The following is a 24510-nucleotide window of genomic DNA, read 5'->3' on the forward strand; positions in this document are numbered from 1 at the left end:
CCCCGCCGCCCATCAGGGCCTCCCCACCTCTGACCCACCCTGGCCAGGCTCTCCCCGCGTCCCCTCCGCTGTCGCTTCTCTCCAATTTGAAAACTCAATTTAAAACACAACCGTGATCCAGGTGCCTTGGACGTAAGCCCCATGACCCTTGAGGCCCTGGACAGCTGGGTCCTGTGCGCATCCCCGCCCTCACCCAAACTGGGGCCAGATAACAGCCCCTGCAGCCTCTCAATCCCCTCTGGACCCTAACCCATGCCGCCCCATCAGGACCCTGACCCAAACAGCTTCTGTCCCCCAAGGAGTCCCCTCTTCCAGGAAGCCTCCTAGGGAAGACCAACGCTGCAGAGGCCTTGGCCCAAGGCCCAGGGGAGCGGGGCCATGCAGTGCCAACAGCCAGGGCCTATGGAGGTCCAGAACGCCCAGACCCAGGCTTCCCAAGCAGGTGAGAAGGCGGGTTCCCAGGTCCCATGCCCAGACCCATGTAAGGACCACACGGCCCAGCCGGGGCGAGCCCAGCCCTCCCTCGCTCCATCTGCGCCCCAAGGGCAGGCCCGAACCACAGACCCGCCACTCCCTTCCGGCCCTGCGGGTGGGGGAAGCAAGGACAGTTGGTTCAGGGTCCCCAGAGAAGGGGGCAGGCCCTGGGGGGGTCACAGACAGGTGCTCTGGGACAAGGTGGGCAGGTGCACGGAGGGCTTCTCGTGAGCACCAAGGCTGCCCCGGACTTCGGAACAGGTTTGTGAGGAGACACAACTGGAGCGTGAAAAGCTCCAGCAGGTGTGTAGGGCTGCCCAAGGCAGGTGTGTGAAAGGTGGCCCCGGGTGGGGGGAGGTCAGAGACAAGGAAGTGAGCGGAATGGGAGGCACTGCCAGCCGGTGGGGACAAGGTGGGGAGCAGGGCGGGCTCGTGCACCCTTGAGCCACCACAGGCTGGGGGCAGGCGTGGCCCGCTCAGCCGGGGCTGGGTAGGGTCCCAGAGACCTGCCGGGGGTGGGGGGCCCCAGTGCTGCCGGCCCACTTCCCCGTGCGGGCATGCACTACCCCCTGGCAGAGGTGTCCCCCACCAAAGGGCACCCGGACCCCCTCCCCGGCCTCCCCACTTCTGAGTCCCCAGGCGGGAGCCAGGCCTGTCTGGATGTCCAGCCCAGGCCACTTCCTCCAGGAAGCCCTCCCGCTGGCAAGCTCCCACTGGCCCTTCAGGACGCCGGACCTGAAATACGACGCCGGTTCAAGCCCTGCGGCTGTAGCACTGAGACTTGGCACGACTGGACGAGCTCCCGGTCTCCGTCCCACGCCCCCCCCCCGCCACAATCTGCCCCGCAGAACTAGCCTGGGGTGGCACAGTGGGCCCCACACATGGTGCTCTTCACATTGTCCTTCACCCCGACAGGCGGCGCCCCGGCTCCGTGCCAGGCTCCGTCAGAGGGCCGGGGACGGGATGCCCGCAGCCGGGGCCCGCCCTCAGGGTGGCATCCTGGCAGCAGGTGCGAGGGCCGGGCGGTGCTCAGATGGCGGGAGCGCTGGGCCGGGAATTGGAGACAGCTGACGTGCGGCTTCGGCTCCCGCTCCCGGTGAGGTGACAGGGGGCAGGTTCGCATGCTCTTGCCCGAAACGGGGGGAAACGGCAGAAATAAGAATACAGAAGAGCTCCGGACACGCAGAGCATTGACAGCGAAGGCCGTGATCCCTGCGAGCGGGAAGCAAGCGGGAGGTCCCGGGCATCCTGCTCCTGCCGGCAGTGCCTCCAGGGTCGGCAGAGGCAGGGGGGACCCTGGCAGAGCCCAGGGGTCCCCCTCGCTGGGGCACAGGGCCGGGGGGCTCGGGGCGGCGAGTGGCCAGAGTTCACAGGGTAGAGTCCTGGAGACGAAGAGCCGTGCGGAGGGGGACCCCGGGGACCTGCAGCGGCGTCCCGGCCGCGCGGGGAGCACCAGCACCGCCCAGAAGGGCGCGGCCCCCAGCGCATCTGACCCCCAGGGTAGAGACCCTCCCACCGAAGGGGCGTCAGAGCAGAAAGAAGGGTCTGCCTCGGTTGCAGGGAAACGATGAACGTCAGGTTACATGTGCTTCCGGTCCCGCCCAACAAAGCTTAAGGACGAGGCCCCAAAGGACCACGCAGGTTCCACATACCTGAACTACACCCCAGAGAGAAGTACAGGATATTTACAGGAATGTAAAACCACCCAGCACCCAGAAGGTAGAGCGGACGACGTGTGGGCGCCCGGGGGCCCAGCGGGTGAGCGTCTGCCGTGGGCTCAGGCCGTGACCCCGGGGTCCCGGGATCGAGTCACACATCAGGCTCCCTGCTCTCTGCCTCTCTCTGTGTGTCTCATGAATAAATAAATAAAATCTTTAAAAAAGTACACAATCTATGACCTACAACCATAAATCATTAGGCATGAAAAGAGACAAGAAATTATAACCCATAATGAGGGGAAATCACTCAAAATTAACTCAGATATAACAAACACAGCAGAATTACTGTGACTATATTCCATAGGTTCAAGCTGCTGCAGAAAGGGATAATTATGTTCAGTAGAGACATGTAAGATTTTTTTAAAGATTTTATTTATTTATCCGTGAGACACAGAGATAGAGAGGCAGAGGCACAGGCAGAGGGAGAAGCAGGCTCCATGCAGGGAGCCCGATGTGGGACTCGATCCCAGGACCCAGGGTCACACCCTGGGCTGCAGGCAGATGCTCAACCACAGAGCCACCCGGGTAGCCTCAAACTGAACTTCTAGAAATGAAAATTAGAATGTCTGAGATAAACAATATATTGAATGTGATTAATAGAATATTGCACAAGAAAACATTGTGACCTTGAAGTCAAAGCAATAAAGACTGTCCAAGTCAAACACAGAAACAAAATTGCCTGAAAAGAAAAATGAACTAAGTGTCAGCGAGCCTTTGGGCAAGTCCCCACAGTGAGGTACAGGTGGAGCTGGAGTCCCCCGAGCATAGGAAGTGGAGCGAGAAAGAAAAAATAGCTTGAGAAAATGGCCAGAATTTTCACAAATGTGGTGAAACACAGAAATCCACAGTTCCCCAAAACTCAACAAAATATACACACAAGAAACATGGAGGAAGCTACACTAACTCATGTACGTCATTCTCAAAATGCCGAGGACCAGTTACAGAAATAACAGCTTAAAAGTATCCGGGGGATGAGGCGTCCAGGTAGGTCAGTCAGGAAGGCGTCCAACTCTTGGTTTTGGCTCAGGTCGGGATCCCAGGGTTGTGGTCTCAGGATTGTGGGATGGAGCCCCCCAGTTCAGGCTCTGCGCTCAGCAGGGAGTCTGCTCCGGACTCTTCCTCTCCCTCTGCTGCTTCCCTGCCTCCCCACCTCTCTCTCTCTCTCTTACATAAATCTTAAAACAAAACAAAAATAAAGGTATCCAGGGGAAAAATTTTGTATACAAGAGCAAAGAAAAGGATGTCCTATTGATTCCTGTTGGATGAAAACAATGCACAAGGACAGTGGAGCCAACTCTCCACAGAACCAAAAGAAAGAAAATCTGCCAACCCTACATTGTTTATCAGCAAAAATGTCATTTGGAAAAAAAAGATGAAATGAGGACTTTTTTCAGACATAAGGAGCTGGTTAATCACGAGCAAATCTATACTACAAGAAGTGGTAAAGGACAGCCTCTGGGCACCAGACGGAAACCTGAAGCCACACTCACACCCACCAAGTAATCCTAAGGAGGAGAAGGAGAACAGAGCATCAGAGATAGTAGCTGTGTGAGTAACAATAAAGATGCTTTTCTTATTATTAAAATCTGTAAAACACAATCAGCCATTTCTTTATTTTTTTCAGGACCCGTGCCCAATGAGGGTCTTGAACTCACAACCCTGGGAACAAGAGTCGCACACTCTACCGGCTGAGCCAGCCAGGCGCCCTGACCACCAGCTATTTAATTTTTTTTTTTAATTTCATTTATGATAGTCACAGAGAGAGAGAGAGAGAGGCAGAGACACAGGCAGAGGGAGAAGCAGGCTCCATGCACCGGGAGCCCGACGTGGGATTCGATCCCGGGTCTCCAGGATCGCGCCCTGGGCCAAAGGCAGGCGCCAAACCGCTTGCGCCACCCAGGGATCCCCCACCAGCTATTTAAAGCAAAAAATTACAACAGCGTGTGGTGGGGCTTAGATCACACGACGAAGTAAGGCCTAGGGCCACAGACACAAGGGCTGGGAGGGCAAAGTGGAAATACGGCGTCGCAGGGCTCCTACTGCATGGAGATGGCATCACATCACTGGACAGGACACATCCCCAAGGATAAACCCCAAAGCAGTCACCAAAATAGCCTAAGAAAGCATTACACCTAATAAGGCAACAAAGGAGACAGATGGCATAATTAAAAAAAGAAAAAGAAAGAAGAAAGAAAGCAGAAAAAGAGGAATAACAGACAAGAGAAATAAAAGATAAATAGCACGATGGTAGATTAAACCCAAGCACATCAGTAATCACACTAAACGTAAATAGTTTAAATATCTCAATTAAGAGGCAGAGGTTTTTGGGGCGCCTGGGGGCTCCGTTGGTGAAGTGTCCGCCTTCAGCTCTTGTCATGATCTCAGGGTCCTGGGATGGAGTCCCGCATCGGGCTCCCTGCTCAGTGAGGGGTCTGCTTCTCCTTCTCCCTCTGACCCTCCTCCTGCTCGTGCTCTCTCTCTCTCTCTCTCTCATATGAATACATTTTAAAAATGCATAAAAGTAAATAAATGGCGGAGGTTCCAGATTGGGTAAAATAGAAAGATTCAACGCCGTGCTACCTACATAAACACACTTCACATACAGACACAAATAGGTGAAAATAAAAGGATGCAAAAGTTATCCCACATGGACAGTCATCAAAAGAAGGTAGAGACGAAGGAGATTTCACAGTGAGAATATCGCCAGGGATAAATAGCATAATTTCATAAAAGGAAACTGACAACTTCACCAAAAGGACCCAACAACCCTAAATGTGCATGAACCTAATGACAGATAATAAAAGTCAAAAACTGGTTGGGGAAAATGAGAAAATCCACATATGCAGAGTTCCTCTGTCTTCTCCCAATATTAGAGTCAACAAGTGGGCAGAAAATAATTAGGGACATAGAAGGCTGCCAACTAACCGGCCTGATTGATATTTATAGAAGAGTCTTTCATCTTCTGGGCCCAAGTCTCAACATATGTGAAATAATTCAAGTCATCAAAAGAATGTTCTCTGACCACATTACAATTATATTAGAGAGCTATCTGGACAATTCTCAAATATTTGTAAACCAAATAATCCACTTCTTAATTTTCCATGAATTGAAGGAAAAACCAAAAGGAAAAATAAAAATTATTTTGAACTGAATGGAAATGAAAAGACAACATGTAAAAGGACCCTTTATTTGGAATGCAGTTAAAGCAGTCCTTGGAGAAACCTATAGCACCGCTTATTTTAGAAAAGACATGTCTCAAACCAGTAACCTTGGCTTCCACGTACAGGAGCTAGAAAAGATGAGAACAGATGAAACCCCAAGTAGACAGAAGATGAGGAATAATAAAGGTCACGTGATAAATCAAGGAAAACAGAAAAACAGAAAAATAATGACCTAAAGCTGTTTCTTTAAGAAATTGATAAAATCAGGGACACCTGGGGGGCTCAGCAGTCGAGCGTCTGCCTTCAGACCCCGGGGTCCCGGGATCAAGTCCCACGTCGGGCTCTCTGCGTGGAGCCTGCTTCTCCCTCTGCCTGCGTCTCTGCCTCTCTCTCTGTGTGTCTCTCATGAATAAATAAATAAAATCTTAAAAAAAAAAGAAGTCGATAAAATCATCTTACACATGGAAGTGGAATAAGAGGGAAGACACACTGTTGATAAATGGGGGAGAGAGGCCACACAGAACTACAGATTTTACACACATTAAAATAACAGTAGGAGGCGTTATGAATGACTTTATGCCAACGGATGTGACACATTAGGTGAAGTGGACAAGCTCCCTGGAAGTTACAAGCTGCCAGAGCTCACTCTGGAGGAGACGGAGAGCCTGCGTAGACCCACTGAATACCGCGAACTCCTCGGCAAACACCTTCCCACAAAGGAAACATCAAGCCCAGAGGACTTCACTGAGACGTTCCTGAAAACATTTTGTGGGGGTCGCCGGCTGCTCCGCCAGTCGAGCCTACAAGTCCTCATCTCAGGGTGGTGAGGTCCAGCCCCACACTGGGCACAGAGATCACTAAAAATCATTTAGGGAGGAAATAAAACCCATTCTGCACAAATGGAAGGGAAGGGAAGGGAAGGGAAGGGAAGGGAAGGGAAGGGAAGGGAAGGGAAGGGAAGGGAATTCCCCCCAACGCACCTGTGAAGCCAGCAGCCGTGTGAAGACGTAGCGTGGTCGAGTGGGGCTTATCCCAGGGACGCGAAGTTGCTTTCACATTTGAGGATCAACTAATGTGACTTACCAGATACTTTTTGAGGATTTTATTTACGTATTTATTTGGGAGCGAGCCCCCGCACGGGGCGGCTGCAAGGGAGAGAGGATCCCAGGCACGCAGCCCCAGGCGGGCTCCATCTCCTGCCCCGAGACCGTGACCTGAGCTGAAACGGAGACGCTTAGCGGATGCAGCCGTCCAGGCGCCCCCTGAACCTGCCCCAGTAACAGCAAGGTGGTTACATGATCTCAGTAGAGACGGAGAAAGCACCGGACAGAGGACCGACACCATTCCTGATTTTAAAAACTCTCAAAAAAAAAAAAAACAAAAACAAAAACAAAAAAACAAAAAACAAACAAACAAAACTCTCGAAACGACCTAGGGAAGGCGTCTCCAGCCTGAGGAAACACCGTGGCCGACGCCACCCGGCTGCAAACACTGAAGCTCCAACTGCCCCTAAGATCAGAACCGCGCGTCGGGCGTGCTCCCGGCTGCTGCTCAGCGGCGCCCCGCGGGTTCCAGCCAGTAGGTTGGGAAGAAGTAAGTAGAATGGTCCTGATTGGTAGGTGACACGACCAGCTGCGTAGAAACTTCTACGTGAGCTACAAGAAAGAAGCCACTAGAACCAACCGTGTTAGCGCCTGTGCCGAGGGGCAAGGGCAGCGCAGGGGAGAGGGTCCCGCGCGGGGCACGGGGCTCCCGCGCCGCCGGCACCTGCCCTGGGAAGTCATGCAGCAGGCGCTCCGGGGCCAAGCCCGCTCCGAGTCCAGTCCCGAGGCTGCGCGTCCCCCAGGTGTTCCCCCGACAGAAAACAAGGCTCGTGTCCACACACCTGTGCACCAACGTCTGCGGCAGCTTTATTTGTAAGGCCCCACACTGGGAACTCCCCAGGCGTGGGGCAGCCCAAGTGACCCACGTGCGCACCCGGCACCTATCAGCTTGTCGCGGCCGGGGGAGCCCAGGTAGTCACCCTGGGGTGGGACGAACGCAGGCGGGAAAGGGAGTCGGCGTCGTCTGGGGGCGTCGGCGTAACACGAGCCAGGGATCCACGGCGACAGGAAGCAGCGGGGGGACTGGACGGCCGGGTCAGGGCAGGGGTGGCGACTCCTGGGGGCCACGGCACGCGCCATCGGGACTGCGCCCCCGGACCGGACCCGGACAGACGCGCGTCGGAACCGCCAGGCCGTGCTCTCTGCAGTCGTGGCGATGTTCTAGAAGACAAAGCAGGTTGAGGGTCAGAGGAGGGGCCTCCGGGCGGTGACAGGGGCCGCCCTCGGTGTTTGCTGGGCGGCTGCGTGAACACCTGACTCGGACCGGAAACCACTCTTGGCTTTCTCTCGCACAAACCCCCTCTTTAAAAAAACAAAAAACAAAAAACCCTCTTTTGGGTTTCCCCTCCCCTCCAGGAGCTGCTGTCAGCCTGACAACCCACTTTCCCCTCACAGGGCCCGGCGCAGGCCTCGTCCCCCATCCACTCTGCACCCGCCGTGCCAGGCCCTGGACCCACTGACCCCTTCCAGGGACACTTGGGGTGCCGGCTGCGATCTCGCCGCAGACATGGTCGGGTGGGCAGCCCCTGTCCCCGCCTCGGCCTAGGGCCCCGCCAGGCTCGGCCGTCCCCAAGGAGCTCGCCCAGCAGGACGCCGCTCGTGCTTCACGGCCGGCTCTCGCGGGATGGGGTGAGGGCTCCTGGAGCTGAGCAGCACCCTGTGATTGGGCCTCGGGCCCCTAGGTCCCCAAGGACACCCCACCGAGGCCAGGGCAGGACCGGGCAAGCCAGGCCGTCCAGACCAGCGCTGGCGGGTGGGCGAGCCTCCCCCGGAGAAGCCCGGCTCCCCGCCGTCACCCGGTCAGCCTGCTCTGTTGCTGCCCCGGGGCCCCAGGAGGAGGCCTTCTGCCAGCTGGAGGGCACGCAAGGGGGCTGCGGCCGCGTGTGCTGGCCGAGCGGGGCGTCTGCAGCCCAAGTGGCTGGGGCAGGGCGGGGCGGCCCCCGGCCCCTGCCAGCCCCGGTGGAGACCCTAGGCCAGGAGGGTGCCAGGAAGGCGGCTGACCTGGTGTCAGGGTGCTTGGGTGGCACCCCCAGCCTCTGCAGCCTACGGGGTGCGTGTCCAGGAGGCTCCATATACCCCACCGCCCAGGCTGACCCAGTGCCCCCTCCAGGCGTGGGCAAGGCTCTGGGCGCAGGACGGCCTCCCACAGCCCCTCCCGCCCTTCTGGAGCCTGACAAGGGTCCCACCGCCCCCGCGGCCTGTCTAACCCCTCCCTCCCCCGCCTGGCCCCCTGCGTCCCCTCCCCGTGCGGAGTCCAGGTCATGCCCAGGTGTTGGTGGCACCTGCCTCCTGCCTTGGCTTCCACGTGGGCTGGGTCTGTGCGCACCCTGGCAGGGGTCCAAGGGTGAGGTCCGAAGTGCCGGGCCTGTGGGGCACCCCTCCTTCCTCCCGCACCCCTGGGGAAGGCTGATGCCCATGCCTGCCGCCCTGGCCCTGCCCCGGCCACCTCTGCCACCAGCACCTGAATCAGAGCTGGGCTGGGGGTCCTCCCTGCCAGGGCGCTGATGACGGGGCCCCCAGCACGCAGACCTTCCACGCAGGCTGCTGGCATCACAGGACTCAGGTCCGAGGCACTGGGGCTGACCCGGGGGGATGGGAGGATCCCCGGGGGCAGGTGATGTCGAGGGGCGGGTTGCCATAGCAACCTCGGGGCCTGTAAAGCCGGGTGCCCCTCCCCTGAAAGGAAAGAGAGGGAAGGGAGCTGCGGCCACAGGGGGGCACCCAGGCCCTGCTGCTGCCCCCGACCCACCGCCGACCCGCTGAGCCTCCAGTTGCTGAGCAACGGTCTTCAAAGGGGGGACACCCTGAGGCCTGAGGACGACCGGGGACAGATGGCAGGAGACCTGCTGTGTCCTCTGGCCGTCACGCCCCGCGCCACCACGCGGTCGGGGGTCGCCCCTCGGCCCCTGGAAGCAACCGGAGTGCAGATCCTCACACGGGCTGCAGGACAGGGAGCCTGGGAAGCCCGTGGAGCCCACGGCACACGCGCGACCGCCCGCCTCACCCCCTTGTCCACGCACTTTGAGCCCTGCCTCTGCCCTGCACGCTCCCGGGAGCCTGCAAATACGTCCTGCCCCGCCCCACACGGCTCGGGAGCCCTGGGGAGAAGGCTGGGCATCCAGCTACCGTCATGTGGCCACGGGCACGTGGGGGGCCTGGGCCACTTGGGTCCCCGCCCTCAGAGCTCCTGGGGTTGCCGGAGGACGCCCTGAGCTGGTGCCAGCGCTGTGGCCTGGAAGCCATCGGTCGCCACCGGGCGCTTGGGGCAGCCTCCCCAAGGGGCCCTCCTGCGCAGACCCCTCCCGCTCGCGTCGTCGTGGCCAGGCCCAGGGAGAGGGCCGCCCGCCCCGACGCCCCCCCAAGCCCAAACCTCCCCATTTCCACGGAAACTGCAGAGTCCGCAGGTATCAGGTACCTGGAAGCTGCCGGGGCTCCCACGCTCCCCGCGGAACCGGCCAGGTGCCCCTAGGACAGGTGAGCACGGAGCTCCCGGCAACGCCAGTCACAGCCGAGGCGTTTGCGCGGGAAGGCGGCGCGCTCACTCGCTGTGCGGCTGACCTGGCAGACGCTCTCCCCCCGAAGGAGAAAGTCCGAGGCGGCTTCCTGCACACGAGGGGACGTGGCGTCCTGCCGCGGAGGGCCTCGGCCACACCGCCTCTCCAGGCTTAGCCGGATCCCCAGGGGTCCCGCTTCCCCGGACACACCCCGCTGAGGGGACGGGGTGTGCGATGGCCCGGGTGGGGGCGGGGGCTTCCAGGACGGTCTAGGGACCCGATGGCCTGGAACATGTCGGGACGTCCTGTAGCGCAGGTAAGTTCTGCACCCCGCGGCCCCCACTTTTCAGAGGCCAGGGCCGGGAGACTCCGCTCTGGGGGCGGCATGCGGCCCGACCCGCCAACGTCCTGGGCGTCGGGCCCTGCAGCGTGTCGGGCGGCCCAGCGGCCCACGCTGTCCGAGGCCTGTGACAGAGACGCCTGCCCAGCCCCGAGGGCGCAGCCGTGTCCTCCGCCAGAGTCACTCATCCCTTCGACAGGCTCTGGCCGCGGAGTCTCGGTGAGGCCGAGGTGGCCGAGCCAGCGCCCGGTGAGAACCCAGGACGCGCGGTGCTCTGGAAGGGTCGTGCCAGCAGGAGACACCTGGGGCTCCCGGGGGGCTGCCCGTCGGCTCTGGGACACCTGGGCAAGTGTGCCGCACGCCGGCGTACCCCGGGGGCCCCAGCTCGGCTCCACAGAAGGTAGCAGCCCAGAGGTGACCAACTAGCCAGACTCGTGAGGCCCCAGATGGGAAGTCTGGGGACGAGGGCTGGGGAGGAGCCCCCACGGGAGTGGACGGGAGACGCGTGGCCAGGCCTCTGTCACCCCCGCACCCGCCGCGGAGCCCACGCCCCGAAAGCCACCCCCAGATCCGCGCAGAGCAAAGCTACCCCGTCAGCGCGGTCGGAGAACGGGGACGCGCCCGGCACCCGGCGACAGGCTGGAACGTGAGCAGTGCGAGCACGGCGGAGCCAGTGGCGTCCCCAGGGCAGAGGGGCGCAGCGCAGGGGTGCCAGCGCTAGGTCCCCGGGCTGCCCGCGCCGCGGTCTCCGCACCAGGACGACGGCAGGGGGCTGGGGTGCCAGCCTGGCACAAGCGCGGCTGCGGGGCAAACGCCAGGCGACGCGGGGCCCGGAAAGGGAGAGGGGAGCAGCCTCGCAGCCTGAGGGGTCGCTGCCAGCGGGCTTGAAGGTCTTGGCCTCCAAGGAGGCCCCCGCCCGCCGGGGACCCAGGCCCCCACCCGTAAGCTGCAAGCTGAGAGGGCCCCTCTGTCAGGGGCCCTGAGAAGAGGCCGCTCTCCTACTGGCGCGATGGACCCGACCACCAAGGAGAGCTGGGGGGGCTGCTCATGAGGGGCGGGACTGCAGCCCCCCCCCGCCGGGGATCCTTCTGTTGAGCTTCCACCTCCCAGGGCCTCCAAATAGAACCGAGTTTGGAGACAGAACCTTCAAGGAGACGCAGCAGCCGGGGAGGGGGGTGGTGCAGGAGGAACCAGGCTGCAGGAACTCCGGGACTGGGCGGGAACGCGCTTCTGGGCTTGAGCCCCGAGGTCTGTGGTTCGTCCCACTGTGTCACGACAGTGCGCGGGCTGGCAGGGGGCTTCGTGGTCAGGCAGGGGGGCCGCACCCCTGTGCCCTGCATGACAGCAGCGCTCAGCAGGAACAGTGCCCTCCACACAAGGCCTGGGCCCCTGGGCATCGGCCCTACGGCACCCGCACGGGGAAAAGGGAACAGAAACTTGTCCCGCCAGGATAAGGCAGCTGGTGAGATGCGGGGGCTGGCAGGTTTGGGGGGGCCAGAGGGGCCGCCTGGGCCTGGCCTTCCACCTGCCGGTTCAGGCCCACGTCGCTACTGCCAGCTGTAAGGCTGAGGGCAGCCACGGTCCCCAGTGTGCCCCGTGCCTGCCCAGAAAGGCCGACCCAGACTGGTGAGCGCAAAGGCACTTTAAGGGAGTGAGACAGCACAGAAGGAGCGGAGCCCACGGACGGGCTGCGTCCATCCCCGGCGGACGAGGGCCTTCCTTGGAGGCCCATCTCAGCGCCTGGCCTCCGCGGCTCCGAGGTCAGCACCGCTCACAGTCACTGGGCCGCGGCGGCCCTGACGGTGCAGGGACCTCCACGTAGTGCACGCGGGTCGAGAAGGGGCCCGGTCGGGCCCAGTAGTCCACCGCTCGAACCCGGTAGGAGCCAGAGGTGACGGCTGACTCTGAGGAGGCAAACACACCTGTTGAATGTGTGCCCCCCTGGGCCCACCCCAAGGGTCTAGAGCTCCGTAGCTCCGGGCTCGGCAAACCCTGGGCCGCACCCTAGGGGACGCGGGCTGAGGCCCAGAAACGGGGCTGCTAAGGGCAGGGCACAGGGTGGCAAGCACACCTGGGCTGAACACAAACAGGTTAAAGGTGGATGGCTTCCTGCTGATGGGCGTGTACACTTCTCCATCCGCGGAGAACTGGATCTCATAGGTCCACAGGCACCTGGGGGGTCGGACGGGAGGAGGACTGGCACCCAGGTGGGGGGACGGGGTGGACTCAGCCGCATTCCCCCTCTGAGCCCTCCCCGGGGCCCTGGACTCTCCCTGCAGGGGCCACAGGCCGCTCTCGGGGTAGGAAGGGGACTGGAGCCTGGGCGCCACCTGCACACCTTCCCTGCAGGTGCCCCGACCCAGGCCAAGCAGGGTGTGAGGTCCGGGCCACCGTGCGGCGGTAACCGGGGGGGGGGGGGGGGGGGGGGGGCGGGGAGGAGCACTGGAGTGACCCCGTGGGCACTGTGGCCGCGAGGGGCGGGCCGGGCGGGGGGACAGCGGCCGGAGGGCCCCAGGCGCGCGGGGAGAGCGCACTCACGCACTTGGAGCCCACGCGCTCATCCGACCACACCAAAAGCACCTGCCCACGGGTCAAGGGCAGGGCACGGAGCCGGGTCACCTGCAGGGAGAGAGGCTCCGTGATGGGGGCGGCGGGGGTGGCGGGCCCGGGGCGGCGGGGGCGGGGGCGGCCACTTGCCGGTCCCGGCGGCTTCTCCGGGCGCGCGCACACGTGCAGCAGCAGCAGCGAGGGCAGCCGCAGCTCCACGCTGAGCGTCAGGCGGCCGCTGGCGGGGAAGGGGCGCGGCGCCTCGGCCACCGGGTCCTGGGGACGGGAGCGGCACTCAGGGCCTCGGTCTCGGCCCCGCCCCTCCCGCGGCCCGCGGCCCCGCCCCCTGACCTAGGCCCCGCCCCGCGGCCCTCGGTCCCGCCCCGCAGCCCCGCCCCCTTGACCTAGGCCCCGCCCCGCCCCTGCGGACCTCGGCTGCGCGCATGCGCCGAAACTCCTCCGCCGTGGGGAAGACGGGCCGGCCCAGGCGCTGCCACTCGCCGTGGGGGCTGCAGCGCGGGTTGTCCAGGGCCAGGGTGACGTAGACGAGCCCTGCGGAGCCTGCGGCTGGAGCCACGCCGGCCGCCCCGCCCCCCGCGGCCCCCGCCCCGCCCGCCCCGCCCCCGGGCGCGGCTCACCTGGGCCCCGCGGCACCCCGAGCAGGCGCAGCGTCACGGGCACGGCGCGGGCGGCGTGGGCGCGCGTGTCGTCGCTCGCGTAGAGCAGCACGGTGGCGCGCCAGGCGTCCCGGGGCCCGGCCGGCAGGTGCGCGCTGGCCAGGACGCCCACCGTGTGGTTGCTGTCCAGCACCGTCCCGCCCCGCGACACCTCGGCCCACAGCTGCCGGCCGTCTGCGGGCGGGGGTGCGGCGGTCGCGGGCGCGGCTCGGGCCCCCGCGCCCGCCCCGCGCCCGCCCCCGCGCCCCCCGCGGCCCCCAGCCCGCCCGTCCCCTGCAGGGCGCGCCCCGCGCTCCCCCGGCCTCGGGCCCGCGCCGCCGCCGCGTTACCCAGCAGGGCCAGCAGCGCCATGGCCGTGAGCACCGGCTTGCGCAGCAGCTGCACGTGCGGCGGCTCCGTGTCGTTGACCTGGAAGCGCGCGGTGAGCGTGCGCTGCGTGAACGGGTGCGGGTGGAAGCTCAGGAAGGCGTTGTCGTTGCTCAGGAGCGCGGGGCGCAGGGCCGCGCTGCCGTTGGCCCGGGGCGGGTTCTGGTGCTGCGCCACGACCTGCGGGCGGGCGGGCCGGGCGGGCGGGAGGCGCTTCCAGGCCCGCCCGCCCCCCGCCCCCCCCCCGCCCCGGGGCAGGCCGCTCCCGGGCAGGGCCTGGGGTCCTACCTTCACCACCATGGCCGCGTACGTCACGTCGGCTCTCCAGGGCTGCGGCAGGGCCCAGCCCACCAGCGGGTCCGCCTCGTCGTTGTAAACGGGGGTGTCGGCGAACTTGGGGAAGAGCCGTCGGATCTGCTGCACGGTGGCCTGCTCCTGTTCCAGGATGTAGATGGAGCTCCCCGCGCCCTGCGGAGACTGACCTCAGCACCACTGCGGGCAGCCCTCCTGCGGCCCCGGGAGTGCGTGCAGGCAGAGGGGCGGCGGGCAGGGGCCGCAGGGCAGGGGCATGGGGCCGGGGAGCAATGCAGGGGCCCCAGTGCAGGGGCAGGGAGTGATGCAGGGGCTGCAGGGCAGGTGTGTGGGGCAGGGGCATGGAGCATGGGCCGGGGGGGTGATGCAAGGGCCACAGGGCAGGGAAACGGAGCAGGGGGGCAATGCAGGGGCCGCACGGCAGGGACACGGAGCCGAGGTGCGAGGCAGGGGGTGCAGGGACGACCGTACCTTCTTGTGGAGGGAGATGTAGTCCAGGCGCACCCCCAGCTCCCCGGTGAAGAAGTTGGTGCCGTTGTGACAATGCTCCAGGAGGCCCCAGCACAGGGGGGAGCGCGGCCAGGGGTGGAAAGAGTCCCCGGGGCCGCCAAGGCGCAGGGCCGGGCTGGCAGCACGCAGACCCTCGGAGCAGGCGTCGTAGTAGTTCAGGAAGCCTGGCACAGGGACAGGCGTCCACACCCTGGTGCCTGAGGGCCCCCTTCCACACTCACAGGACCCCGGGAGGCACCACCCACCTTGCAGGGTCATGGTCACGTTGTCGAAGTCGTGGTGGTCTGGCTCATTCCACGTCTCGAAGTTCCACTTGGAAACGTATGAGAGTCCATACCTCCCTGCAGAGCGCCCCACGGTCACCCATGGTTCCCCCGAATGCCACGCCTGCCCCAGCTCACAGGGAGGCCCGCCTATGCTGATGGTGATGTTGGCTGTGACCAGGATGTGGCTCCCCTGGGCCCCGTCCACCCCACCCGGCCCCTGCCCCCATCAGGAGACCGTGGCTCGGGAGGCGTGGGGCCTGGGTGATGGGGGAGGACCGCCTGCGGGGCGCGCGGCCCGTGCCCACCCACCGATGTATCTCCTGGCCAGGAGGGACACCAGCTCCTTCCACGCCAACACCTGCCGCTTGTCCTCGAAGTCAGTGAAGCGCTGGGAGGGGCTGCCCATCAGCTCAAAACCTGCAACACAGAAGGTGGCCGTCAGCTGCCACCTGCCTACGGAGGCCAGTCTTCCGCACGCGGCCAGTGAGGACCCAGAGGGACCAGGTCCCCGGACGGGGCTGGCGGCCTACCTGGGAGGAGCTGGTTCTCCCTGAGGAGATCCAGGTAGCCATCCAGGTGGGTGAAGTTGTAGCTCAGGCCTTGCCCAGCTGACTCCCTGCAGAAGGACGCTTGGAGTCAGGGCAGAGGGACGGCACCCCGGCTGGACCTGTGGCCACACTGGAGCAGGTAGGGGGCCTGCAAATTGCCACACAGGACTCCAGTCCCCATGCCCCACGGCCCCTCCCCTGGAAAACACTAAGGATGGAAGTCTCTGGGTCACTCACAGCCCAGCCTGCACTGGAACCCGCCCCAAGCCTTCAGGAGCCGGCAACGGCTTTGGCCTCAGGGGTGGCAGGAGGCGGCAGGTCTCCCAGGAAGAACGTGCAACAGGATGGAGCAGGCCACAAGGCGCCATGGCCTCCTCCTCTGCACCCCCACGCTCTGGGAGGTGCCGCAGGCAGTGGGAACTGGGAGGGCGCAGCGCCCCACCCCACTACACTCCTCCTGGACTGGTTCCCTCCAGGCTTACGTTCCCAAAGGGGATAGAACCTTCAGGCAACTACTTGAACCTTTAAGAGGTAGGGGACGTCAGGGGTGACACCTAGGACCTGCTAGATAATGGGACAGAGCCAGCAATGAGCATACCAGGGACAATAGTCGGAGTGGCACGGGCAAAGGCCCTGTGGTGGGAAAATGTAACGAAGCAGCAGAAAGCTAGTGGACCTGGGGCAGGAAGGGTGTGGTCGTGACAGACACGGTCACGCAGGCCTCATGACCCCGGTGAGGATGGGACCCCAACTCAGTGAAACGGGGAGTCCTTTCACAGATCCCAGTAGAAAACTGCCATGACGTTGTTAGACGTTTTGGGGACAGTTTGAGGTCTCCAGCAGAACCGAGAAAGAGGTACGGAGACAGCCCGTTTCCCCCGCCTACCCAGAGGCACAGCCCCCCCAACCTGCACCGGAGTGGGCGTGTCATGGAGACGCGTGGTCCTCACCCAGGCCACAGACGGGCGTCAGGGTAACCCCATGGGCTGTGCGCTCTGTGGGTTTGGGTGCACGCATCACGGCAGGTGCCCCCTGCGGTATCCCAGGGCCCGGCGTCACGGCCCCGAGGCCGCCGTCCTCCCCCCGTTCACCCCCCCAGCCCGACCACCGCTGACCCTGTCACTGTCCCCAGAGGTCCGCCCTTGCCATGAGGTCTGGAGAGGGCCCCCGGGGGCGGGGTGAAGTGCCAGGACGGGGTGGTGGCCACCTGGAGCGCGGCGGGGCACAGGGCGCACCTGCAGGGCCACGGTCGAGGGACATCTGCTGGTGCGGGGGCCGCCTCGCAGAGCCCCGGGCCTGGGTTTGAGCAGCTGGCTGGGCAGGGGTGTGGGGCACAGGGGGGCGTGGGCGGACCTGGCCGTGGGGCTCGTGCAGTGTCAGCACTGAGTGTGGGGGTGTTGCCCAGGAGCACGGGCAGGCGGCTGGCAGGCATCTCAGGGCTCCCCTGTCTGTCCGTCTGTCCATCTGCCGGGCAGGTGGCCAACGGCAGGGGGGCCTGCGGTGCGCCCCCTCGTGGCAGCCGGGCGGACGGCGTGGACGCCAGGTGGGGCGGCGCCGGCTGGGGTCACCGCCCAGGGCTTGGCCGGACGCTGGGTGGCGCAGCGGGACGGGGCGGCGGCCCCCGTGCACCCCTCGGCCCGCGCCGCGCTGTCCCCCGCTCCCAGCCCTGCCTGCGGCTGCTCCGCTCCGGGGGCTGCGTCCTCCCACCCCTGGGGCCGCCGCGGGGCTCACCCCCCCCATTTCCCTCCCATCCAAAGGTCAGGACTGGTAGCAAAACCAACAAGCGTTGGGTAAAAATTAAATGAGCAGACAGACGGTTCCAAAGTCCCGCTCGGGGGGAGGGGCGGGGGCTGCTTGTGCGGGGCTCCCCTTCCCCTGCACCCCGCCCGCGCCCGGCGGGCCTGCACCGCTGGAGCCGGGGCCTGGGGGGCCTCCCGCCCCTCCCCAGCCTGCGCCCCCCGCCGGCCTCGGCCCGGGATGCCCTGGGGGCCAGTACACCTGTCGGGGCCCGGGAGGCCGTGCGAGACCGCGCTGAGGGCTCCCGCGGGGCGTCCCGGTGCCAGAGGCCGCGGCGGGGGCGGGGGCGGGGGGGGCGCGACCGGCCACGACAGCCTCGGTCCGCGGCCCCGGCCTCCTCCGGCTCCTGGCACGCGGGCGGCTGCGGCGGCACAAAGGGCCCATTCAGGGCGCGCGGCCCCCGCCCCCCACCGCAGGGCCGGCGCGTGCGCGGGGGACGGAGCGGCGCCCCGGGGTGAGTGCGCGGGCGGGGGCGGGGCGGGGCGGGGGGTGGGGGGGCCCGGCTGCACGTGCGCGGGGCGGGCGTGGGGGGCGCGCAGGGGGGGCGGGGGCAGGAGCTCGGAGCCGCGGCCACGCCCCGCCCCCTACGCGCCCGGCGTCGGCCTGGACGGGGCAGGGGGGCGGGGGGGGGGGGCAGGAGAGGGCGGGGCGGGGCGCCCTGCGAGCGGAGCTGCGTCCGGCCTCTGCGCCCAGGGCCCCCGGTTGCCTTCGCAGCGCAGTGTACTGGGCACTTCACAGCGGTGATTCCAGGCCCACATGCAGGAGCTGGCCCCGTGGCCCAGGGCCGGCCAGAAGGCCCGTGGGGGAGGTTCCAGGGGGTGAACCCCGCCGGTGAGGTCTGCAGCTGGGGGCGCGGGGCGGTGGGGAGTGGGCCCTAGGTCACGCGGGGCAGACGGCATCGCCCACCAGCGGCCTCCATGCACAGGGAGGCGGCGGGAGGGGCCCACGCCCAAGCCGCGGGTTGGGGGCTCCGGGCCCCAAGGAGCCCTCCCTGAACTATCCCCACCTGCCCGAGCCTCCCCCCAGGCGCTTGCGGCCCAGCGCCCCAGACACTGCCGCCCTCCCCTTCCCGCAGAGGCAGGGCCCCCTCCCACAGCGGGCCTCCACCCGGAGTCACCCGGGGCCCACGCCAGCACCCAGCACGCACGTGCGTGGCACCACCGCTCCATGCACCAGAGTCCTCTGTGTCACACAACTTGTGCCCCCCCCCCCCCCGGGGGTTTGCTCGGGGCTGAGCAGGAGCTGGGGCAGGAGACAAAGGCCGAGCCCCCTCACCCGCTACTGGCCTCAGCACCTGAGCGCCTACAGGCCCCAGGGACGCCCGAGGCTCTGAGCTGCCCCCCACGTCCACCCGCGTCCCCGACACGGCTCCTGAGCTGGCAAACAGCTGCGCAGGCCAAGGGGGTCCAGGCTGACTGTGGAGGGAAGACCCGAGCTCTGCCCCGGGAGCGCAGCAGGAGCTCTGGCCAAGGCCGCCCGTGGGGTGCGCCCTCTGCGCATGACCCCCAGATCCGGGTGGTGGAAGTGCACCTGCAGACTCCACGGAAACACGACTGACAGCGGAACAGCACTTTAAAGACGGCCACCTGCACCCCGCAGCGAGTCACTGGTGGGGCACATCTGCTGGTGCACACCCGGCCACGGCGCGTCCTGCTGCCTGCTGGCCGCCTGCCCTCGGCAATCCACACGCACGTGCACACGCACTTAGCCAGCGGCCTCTGCCCGCCCAGTACACAGAACAGAGCCCGGGGCCCTAGCGGCCCAGTGCACAGCGGTCGCGGGGACACGGCACCCACGCTCCGGCAGAGACCAGCCCGTGTCACGGCAGAATGGGGGAGGATGGGGGGTGAAGACACCAGGCCTCCCGGGCCCTGCCCTCTGCCCACCCGTGGTCAGCCCTGACCGCGCACAGGCCCCGGAGCCTGGGGGTCACGGCCCGCCTGCCCCCGCCCAGGCCTGGCTGCGCTCACCGGCCGCCCGCCTCCCCAAGGACCCCAGCGCCCTCGCCCACACTGTGCACATGCGGGGTGGCGGGGAGGCGCGCAGTTGTTTGGGAGCTGGGCTCGCGGGCGGGCGGGCGGAGCACCTGGATTAGCCGCTCAGGTAACGCAGGTCTGGGGGAGCCCATGACTCAGCAGTCTCTGGGGTAAATCATTGAACCGCAAGCCCAGCTCAGCCCGCAGCCGGCGGCCCCCGCCCGGCCAGACCCCGCGGCCCCGGCCCCGCCGACCAGCACAGCCGCCGCCGTCAGGGCTCCCGCAGGTAAGAGCCCCGGGGCTGCAGGACCGCGGAGTCCCGGGCGCACCGCGGGGTAGCCCCGCTGAAGGGGCCAGGGCGGCCTGGAGTCTCTGGAGACCCTGGGCACAGGCCTGGACCCTGGGGGCTCGGGCGGGGGGCCTGGGTCGGGAGGCCCTCCCGGGAAGGAACCACGACCCCAGGTCCCCCGGGGCTCACGGGGCCTGTGCCTGCCTGTCCTCCACTCCGAGTCCTGGGGGTTGAGCCACCTCGGAACAGGGACGCAGCCATGGGCTCTGACCCCAGCCCACGTCAGGGCGGCCCCGGGTGCCCCAGCAGGGCACAGAGGCCACTCACCCCAACGTCCCTCCCCGCCGGCCCCGCTGACACCCCCCCAAAGCACGTCCCGGAATTCCGCTGCAGGGACCCGGGGCGGCCAGCGCCGCTGTCGGAGCAGCCCTCCCAGCACAGACGCGGGGTCTCTGCATCAGGGGGCATCGGGGGCATCCGGGGCCGTCTTCCTCCCTCCAAGCCCACGGTGCAGAGGTGACGCAAGGGCGGTGAGGGTCCCGGGATGCAGAAGGGGAGGAGGAGGAGCCTCCGCCGTGTGTGTGGGGGGGGCGGACCCCCCAGGGTACAGAGGTGATGGAAGGGTGGCCGAGGGTCCAGGGGTGCGGAGGGGAGCAGGAGGGGCCTCGGCCGTGCACGGGGCAGGGCCGTACAGGGAGGTGGCCGGCGAGCAGGGGAGAGGCCTGGGTCCCTGCGCGGCCCTCCCGCACCGCCCTGACGCCCCCTGCGTTGCAGGTTTTCCCCAGAGCGTGGCTCGCCAGGATGGAGGTGTCCCCTGAGTGCCCGCGGCGGGGCGGGGGGCCGGTGCTGGTGCGCAGGCGGTCCCCGGTGCCCCTGGGCCTGCGCGAGACGCTCAAAGCCAGGCTGTGGCGCAGCTGCACGTGCAGCACGCGGGGCGCCTGGGCATGGGTGCAGGATCTGCTGCCCGCTACACGCTGGCTGCGCCAGTACCGGCCGCGGGAGGCCCTGGCGGGCGACGTCATGTCGGGGCTGGTCATCGGCATCATCCTGGTGCCCCAGGCCATCGCCTACTCGCTGCTGGCGGGGCTGCAGCCCATCTACAGCCTCTACACGTCGTTCTTCGCGAACCTCATCTACTTTGTCATGGGCACGTCCCGCCACGTGTCCGTGGGGATCTTCAGCCTGCTGTGCCTCATGGTGGGCCAGGTGGTGGACCGCGAGCTCCTGCTGGCCGGCTTTGGCCCTGCCCAGGACGGCCCCGGGCCCGCGGCCAACGGCAGCGCCGCCAACGCCTCCGCCACTGCCACAGGGCTCGGGCCGCCGGACTGCGGGCAGGACTGCTACGCCATTCGCGTCGCCACCGCCCTCACCCTGGTGGCCGGGATTTACCAGGTGAGGGGCCGACCCCGAGAGAGGGCCAAGCCCAGGGCAGCATGGGGTCGGGGCTCGGAGAACGCCGGCTTTAACCCACAAGGCCAGGACAGAGCGGGCAGGGGCCCAGGTGGGCTGGGCCGGCTCCCCAGGGTGGGCCCCCAGGCCTGCAGCCCCGACACGAGCGGCTGGCCCGAGTGTGGCCCACATGGCTCCCCGGTCTCCCGTCCTGGGCGAGACCCCGAGAGGCTGCCTCTCTTCCCGCAGCGTCCCCACACCCAGGGCTCTCCTGTCCACCCCAGGGTCACCCTCCGAGGGGCCCCAGGTCTCCTGGGAGGGGGCAGTGCCACTCGCAGGGCGGGAGGAAGGAGCTGCTTTCCAATGTCTGGAGCCCGCACGTGTGAGAGGACCAGACCGGGAACCTCCAGGGTCCGCTGTGCCTGTGTGAGCACACGCGTGTGCAGGGGACTCTGGACACAGTTCACTCAGGAAAGAACAACAGCGACGAAGGGGCGTTAGGCTCCGTGCCACGGCCACCCTGTGCCGCCCGGCCGCCTGCTGCCCTGACCACACTCTGTCCTCAGGTCCTCATGGGCATCCTCCGGCTGGGCTTCGTGTCCGCCTACCTCTCCCAGCCACTGCTCGATGGCTTCGCCATGGGGGCCTCGGTGACCATCCTGACCTCCCAGCTGAGGCACCTGCTAGGCGTGCAGATCCCGCGGCACCAAGGGCTGGGCATGGTGGTCAGCACGTGGCTGAGCCTGCTGCGCTCCATCGGCCAGGCCAACCTGTGCGACGTGCTCACCAGCGCCACGTGCCTGGTCGTGCTGCTGGCCGCCAAGGAGCTCGCAGACCGCTGCCGGCACCGCCTCAAGGTGCCACTGCCCACGGAGCTGCTGGTCATCGTGACAGCCACGCTGGTGTCCCACTACGGGCAGTTCCACGAACGCTTCGGCTCCAGCGTGGCCGGGGACATCCCCACTGGCTTCGTGGCCCCCCGGGTGCCGGACCCTGGGCTGATGTGGCGCGTGGTGCTGGATGCCGTGCCCCTGGCCCTCGTGGCGTCCGCCTTCTCCATCTCGCTGGCGGAGATGTTTGCCCGGAGCCACGGCTATTCGGTGCGAGCCAACCAGGAGCTGCTGGCCGTGGGCTGCTGCAACGTGCTGCCGGCCTTCTTCCACTGCTACGTCACCAGTGCCGCCCTGAGCAAGACCCTGGTGAAGACGGCCACCGGCTGCCGCACGCAGCTGTCCAGCGTGGTCAGCGCCGCCGTGGTGCTGCTGGTCCTGCTGGCTCTGGCGCCGCTGTTCCGGGACCTGCAGCGCTGCGTGCTGGCCTGCGTCATCGTGGTCAGCCTGCGGGGGGCCCTGCGCAAGGTGAGGGACGTGCCGCAGCTGTGGCGGCTCAGCCCGGCCGACGCGCTGGTGTGGGTGGCCACGGCGGCCACGTGCGTGCTGCTCAGCGTGGAGGCGGGGCTGCTGGCCGGCCTCGTCCTGTCTCTGCTCAGCCTGGCCGGCCGCACGCAGCGCCCCCGAGCGGTCCTGCTCGCCCAGATCGGGGACACGGGCTTCTACGAGGACGCCGCGGAGTTCGAGGGCCTGGTCCCCGAGCCCGGGGTGAGGGTGTTCCGCTTCGCGGGGCCGCTCTACTACGCCAACAAGGACTTCTTCCTGCGGTCGCTGTACGGCCTCACGGGGCTGGATGCCGGGCAGGCCGCCGCCAGGAGGAAGGAGCGGGGCCCGGGCGCAGGCGCGGGTGAGGGGGACGCCGTCGGGGGCGTGGACCTGGGCCCGGCGGGCAGCTCGGCCGCATTGATGCCCACGGAGGGCGGCTTCCACGCCGTCGTCATCGACTGCGCCCCGCTGCTCTTCCTGGATGCAGCCGGCGTGGCTACGCTGCGGGACCTGCGCCGGGACTACGGGGCCCTGGACATCACCCTGCTCCTGGCCTGCTGCAGCCCCTTGGTGAGGAACACCCTGAGGAGAGGTGGCTTCCTCGGGGACGACCCGGGGGACGCGGCCGAGGAGGCGCAGCTGTTCCACAGCGTGCATGGCGCCGTGCAGGTGGCCCGAGCCCGCCGCAGGGAGGCAGCAGCCACCGACTCCACCCTCTAGAGCCAGCGCCCGACCCCGGGGCCCCTGGCAGGCAGGCTCCGGCTCAGTCACCCGTGTCCATCACCTCAACCCTCCAAGCGGAGGCTGTGCCCTCTGGCCTGGGGGAGCCAGGGAGCACACAGGGACCCAGGCCCGTTGAAGTCAAGAGCTTCAACAGTGGTCTTGCAAGTCAACGTGACGCTGGGTGTCACCGTCTTATTTGAACAAGGGCCCCGACGTGGTCAGGATGCCTCCCAGGTGCCAATCAGGTACTGGTCCCTTGGCCTGTCCCGTGCCAGTCCCACCGCGGCCGGGGGCGCGAGGATCTCTGTGTCTCTGGACTTCCAAACACACCCCTGGGTGTCCCCTATGCCTGCAGCCTGCAGGGCAGGGCCCCTGGGCCGCGTTCCTCCAAGGCCTGACCGGTGAGCACAGGGCCGGGCTGCGTGGGTGTGTCCAGCCACGGAGCCACTGCAGGAGACACCACCTTGACCCTGAGCCCCTCAGTGAGCCCCGCGGGGAGCCAGCTGTGCCCAGTCCAGGGGCCACCCGGCCCCCACACAGCCTCTCCACGAGGAACAGTGGACGATGGGCCCCCCTCCCTCCTGCCTCCCGCCCACCTCCGCACCTGACCTGCCCCAGCCTCGCTCTCCAGCCCCCAGCCGGCTCTCCCAGCTGCCCACCACTCACCTGGCCGTGATGAGCTCCAGCAGCCAGTGGGTCCGGACCTGCTCGATGCCCCCGTGAGGGACAGCACCCACATAGGCCAGGTTGAGCTGCTGGTCCCAGCTGAGGTCATAGCGGTCAGCCTGGCTGTGCGGCAGGGGGGGGCTGGGGCAGAGCGAGGGGGCGGGCATTAGTGCCCCCGACGGCCCGGGAGGCCCAGGACGCCAGGCTCCAGCAGCGGCCCGGGCAGTGCCTGCCAACCCCCGCTCCGCCCCGGAATAAAATGACCCCAAGAGCAGGAAGGCTGTGGTGGAGTCTCGTGTTTACGGAGACCGGGGCTCGGAGGGGCGAGCACCCCCCGGCAGCACCCTGCTCCTTCTCCCCTGGGCGGGGCCGCAGCTGGGGCCGGGGTGGGGGGGGGTGGGGGGGGGTGGGGTGCGGTCACCCCAGGGACGGCCGAGGTCACGGCGCCTGCCCCTGGACGGTCCCGGGCCCTGCCCCTCCCGCGGGCCCGGGTGCAGCCGCGAGGGCGGGGCCGCGGCTCTCCCGCAGGCCACGGGGGCCCAGAAGCCCGGGCCGGGCCTGTCGGGCCTCAGTTTCCCCCGCGGAGCCCTCACCAGAAGCCGGTGCTCCTCCAGAAGGGCCGCAGGGGCCGCAGCGCGCGGGCCGCGTCCACGAGCACCAGGTGCGGGGCCTCTGCGAGGGCCCGGGGCGCCGCCAGCAGCGCGGCCAGCAGCGCCAGCCCGGGGGCGCGGGGGCCGGGGGGCCGCATGGCCGGGCGGGGGGCGCGGGCGCGGGGGCG

At 66.6% G+C, this 24510-nt stretch overlaps 2 protein-coding genes and 1 long non-coding RNA gene across 10 annotated transcripts; 2 read left to right on the top strand and 1 right to left on the bottom strand.

Moving 5' to 3' along the window:
- LOC125754790 (uncharacterized) lies at window positions 1–3547 on the top strand. Its single transcript, XR_007409631.1, has 2 exons — window positions 1–442; window positions 1162–3547. It is a non-coding gene; the product is annotated as an uncharacterized LOC125754790 (long non-coding RNA).
- A 3694-nt stretch (window positions 3548–7241) lies between these two features.
- On the bottom strand, window positions 7242–24510 carry IDUA (alpha-L-iduronidase). Of its 6 annotated transcripts, XM_025437034.3 has the most exons (16): window positions 24326–24492; window positions 23733–23873; window positions 15499–15584; window positions 15278–15385; window positions 14948–15043; window positions 14664–14866; window positions 14169–14348; window positions 13844–14060; window positions 13476–13688; window positions 13268–13389; window positions 12988–13113; window positions 12833–12909; window positions 12362–12462; window positions 9872–12194; window positions 8918–9132; window positions 7242–7617 (listed from the first exon to the last, which is right to left on the bottom strand). In XM_025437034.3, the coding sequence occupies exons 1-14, from the start codon at window positions 24478–24480 to the stop codon at window positions 12052–12054; spliced, it is 1968 nt and encodes a 655-aa protein (XP_025292819.1). In that variant the 5' UTR covers window positions 24481–24492; the 3' UTR covers window positions 7242–7617; window positions 8918–9132; window positions 9872–12051. The 6 variants fall into 6 exon arrangements, with proteins under 6 accessions (XP_025292819.1, XP_048964017.1, XP_048964015.1 ...); XM_049108060.1 differs by having other exon boundaries at window positions 14664–15043; window positions 24326–24510; XM_049108058.1 differs by having other exon boundaries at window positions 13844–13946; window positions 14664–15043.
- Window positions 17936–24010, top strand: SLC26A1 (solute carrier family 26 member 1). 3 transcript variants are annotated; one of them, XM_035714704.2, is made up of 4 exons: window positions 17936–19575; window positions 19972–20108; window positions 20353–20970; window positions 21534–24010. In XM_035714704.2, the coding sequence occupies exons 3-4, from the start codon at window positions 20380–20382 to the stop codon at window positions 23061–23063; spliced, it is 2121 nt and encodes a 706-aa protein (XP_035570597.1). In that variant the 5' UTR covers window positions 17936–19575; window positions 19972–20108; window positions 20353–20379; the 3' UTR covers window positions 23064–24010. The 3 variants fall into 3 exon arrangements, with proteins under 3 accessions (XP_035570597.1, XP_025292816.1, XP_035570598.1); XM_025437031.3 differs by having other exon boundaries at window positions 19972–20094; XM_035714705.2 differs by lacking the exon at window positions 17936–19575 and having other exon boundaries at window positions 19594–20108.

This window comes from Canis lupus, chromosome 3, assembly GCF_003254725.2.
Source record: "Canis lupus dingo isolate Sandy chromosome 3, ASM325472v2, whole genome shotgun sequence".
NCBI lineage: Eukaryota > Metazoa > Chordata > Mammalia > Carnivora > Canidae > Canis > Canis lupus.

Coding starts and splice junctions, on each gene's coding strand:
- IDUA (XM_049108060.1), bottom strand. CDS start 24,480: ATGCGGCCCCCCGGCCCCCGCGCCCCCGGGCTGGCGCTGCTGGCCGCG. Junction 15,386..15,498: donor GGAGAACCAGCTCCTCCCAG/GTAGGCCGCCAG, acceptor TCTGTGTTGCAG/GTTTTGAGCTGATGGGCAGC. Junction 14,349..14,663: donor ACATCTCCCTCCACAAGAAG/GTACGGTCGTCC, acceptor CAGTCTCCGCAG/GGCGCGGGGAGCTCCATCTA.
- SLC26A1 (XM_035714704.2), top strand. CDS start 20,380: ATGGAGGTGTCCCCTGAGTGCCCGCGGCGGGGCGGGGGGCCGGTGCTG. Junction 20,971..21,533: donor TGGTGGCCGGGATTTACCAG/GTGAGGGGCCGA, acceptor CTCTGTCCTCAG/GTCCTCATGGGCATCCTCCG.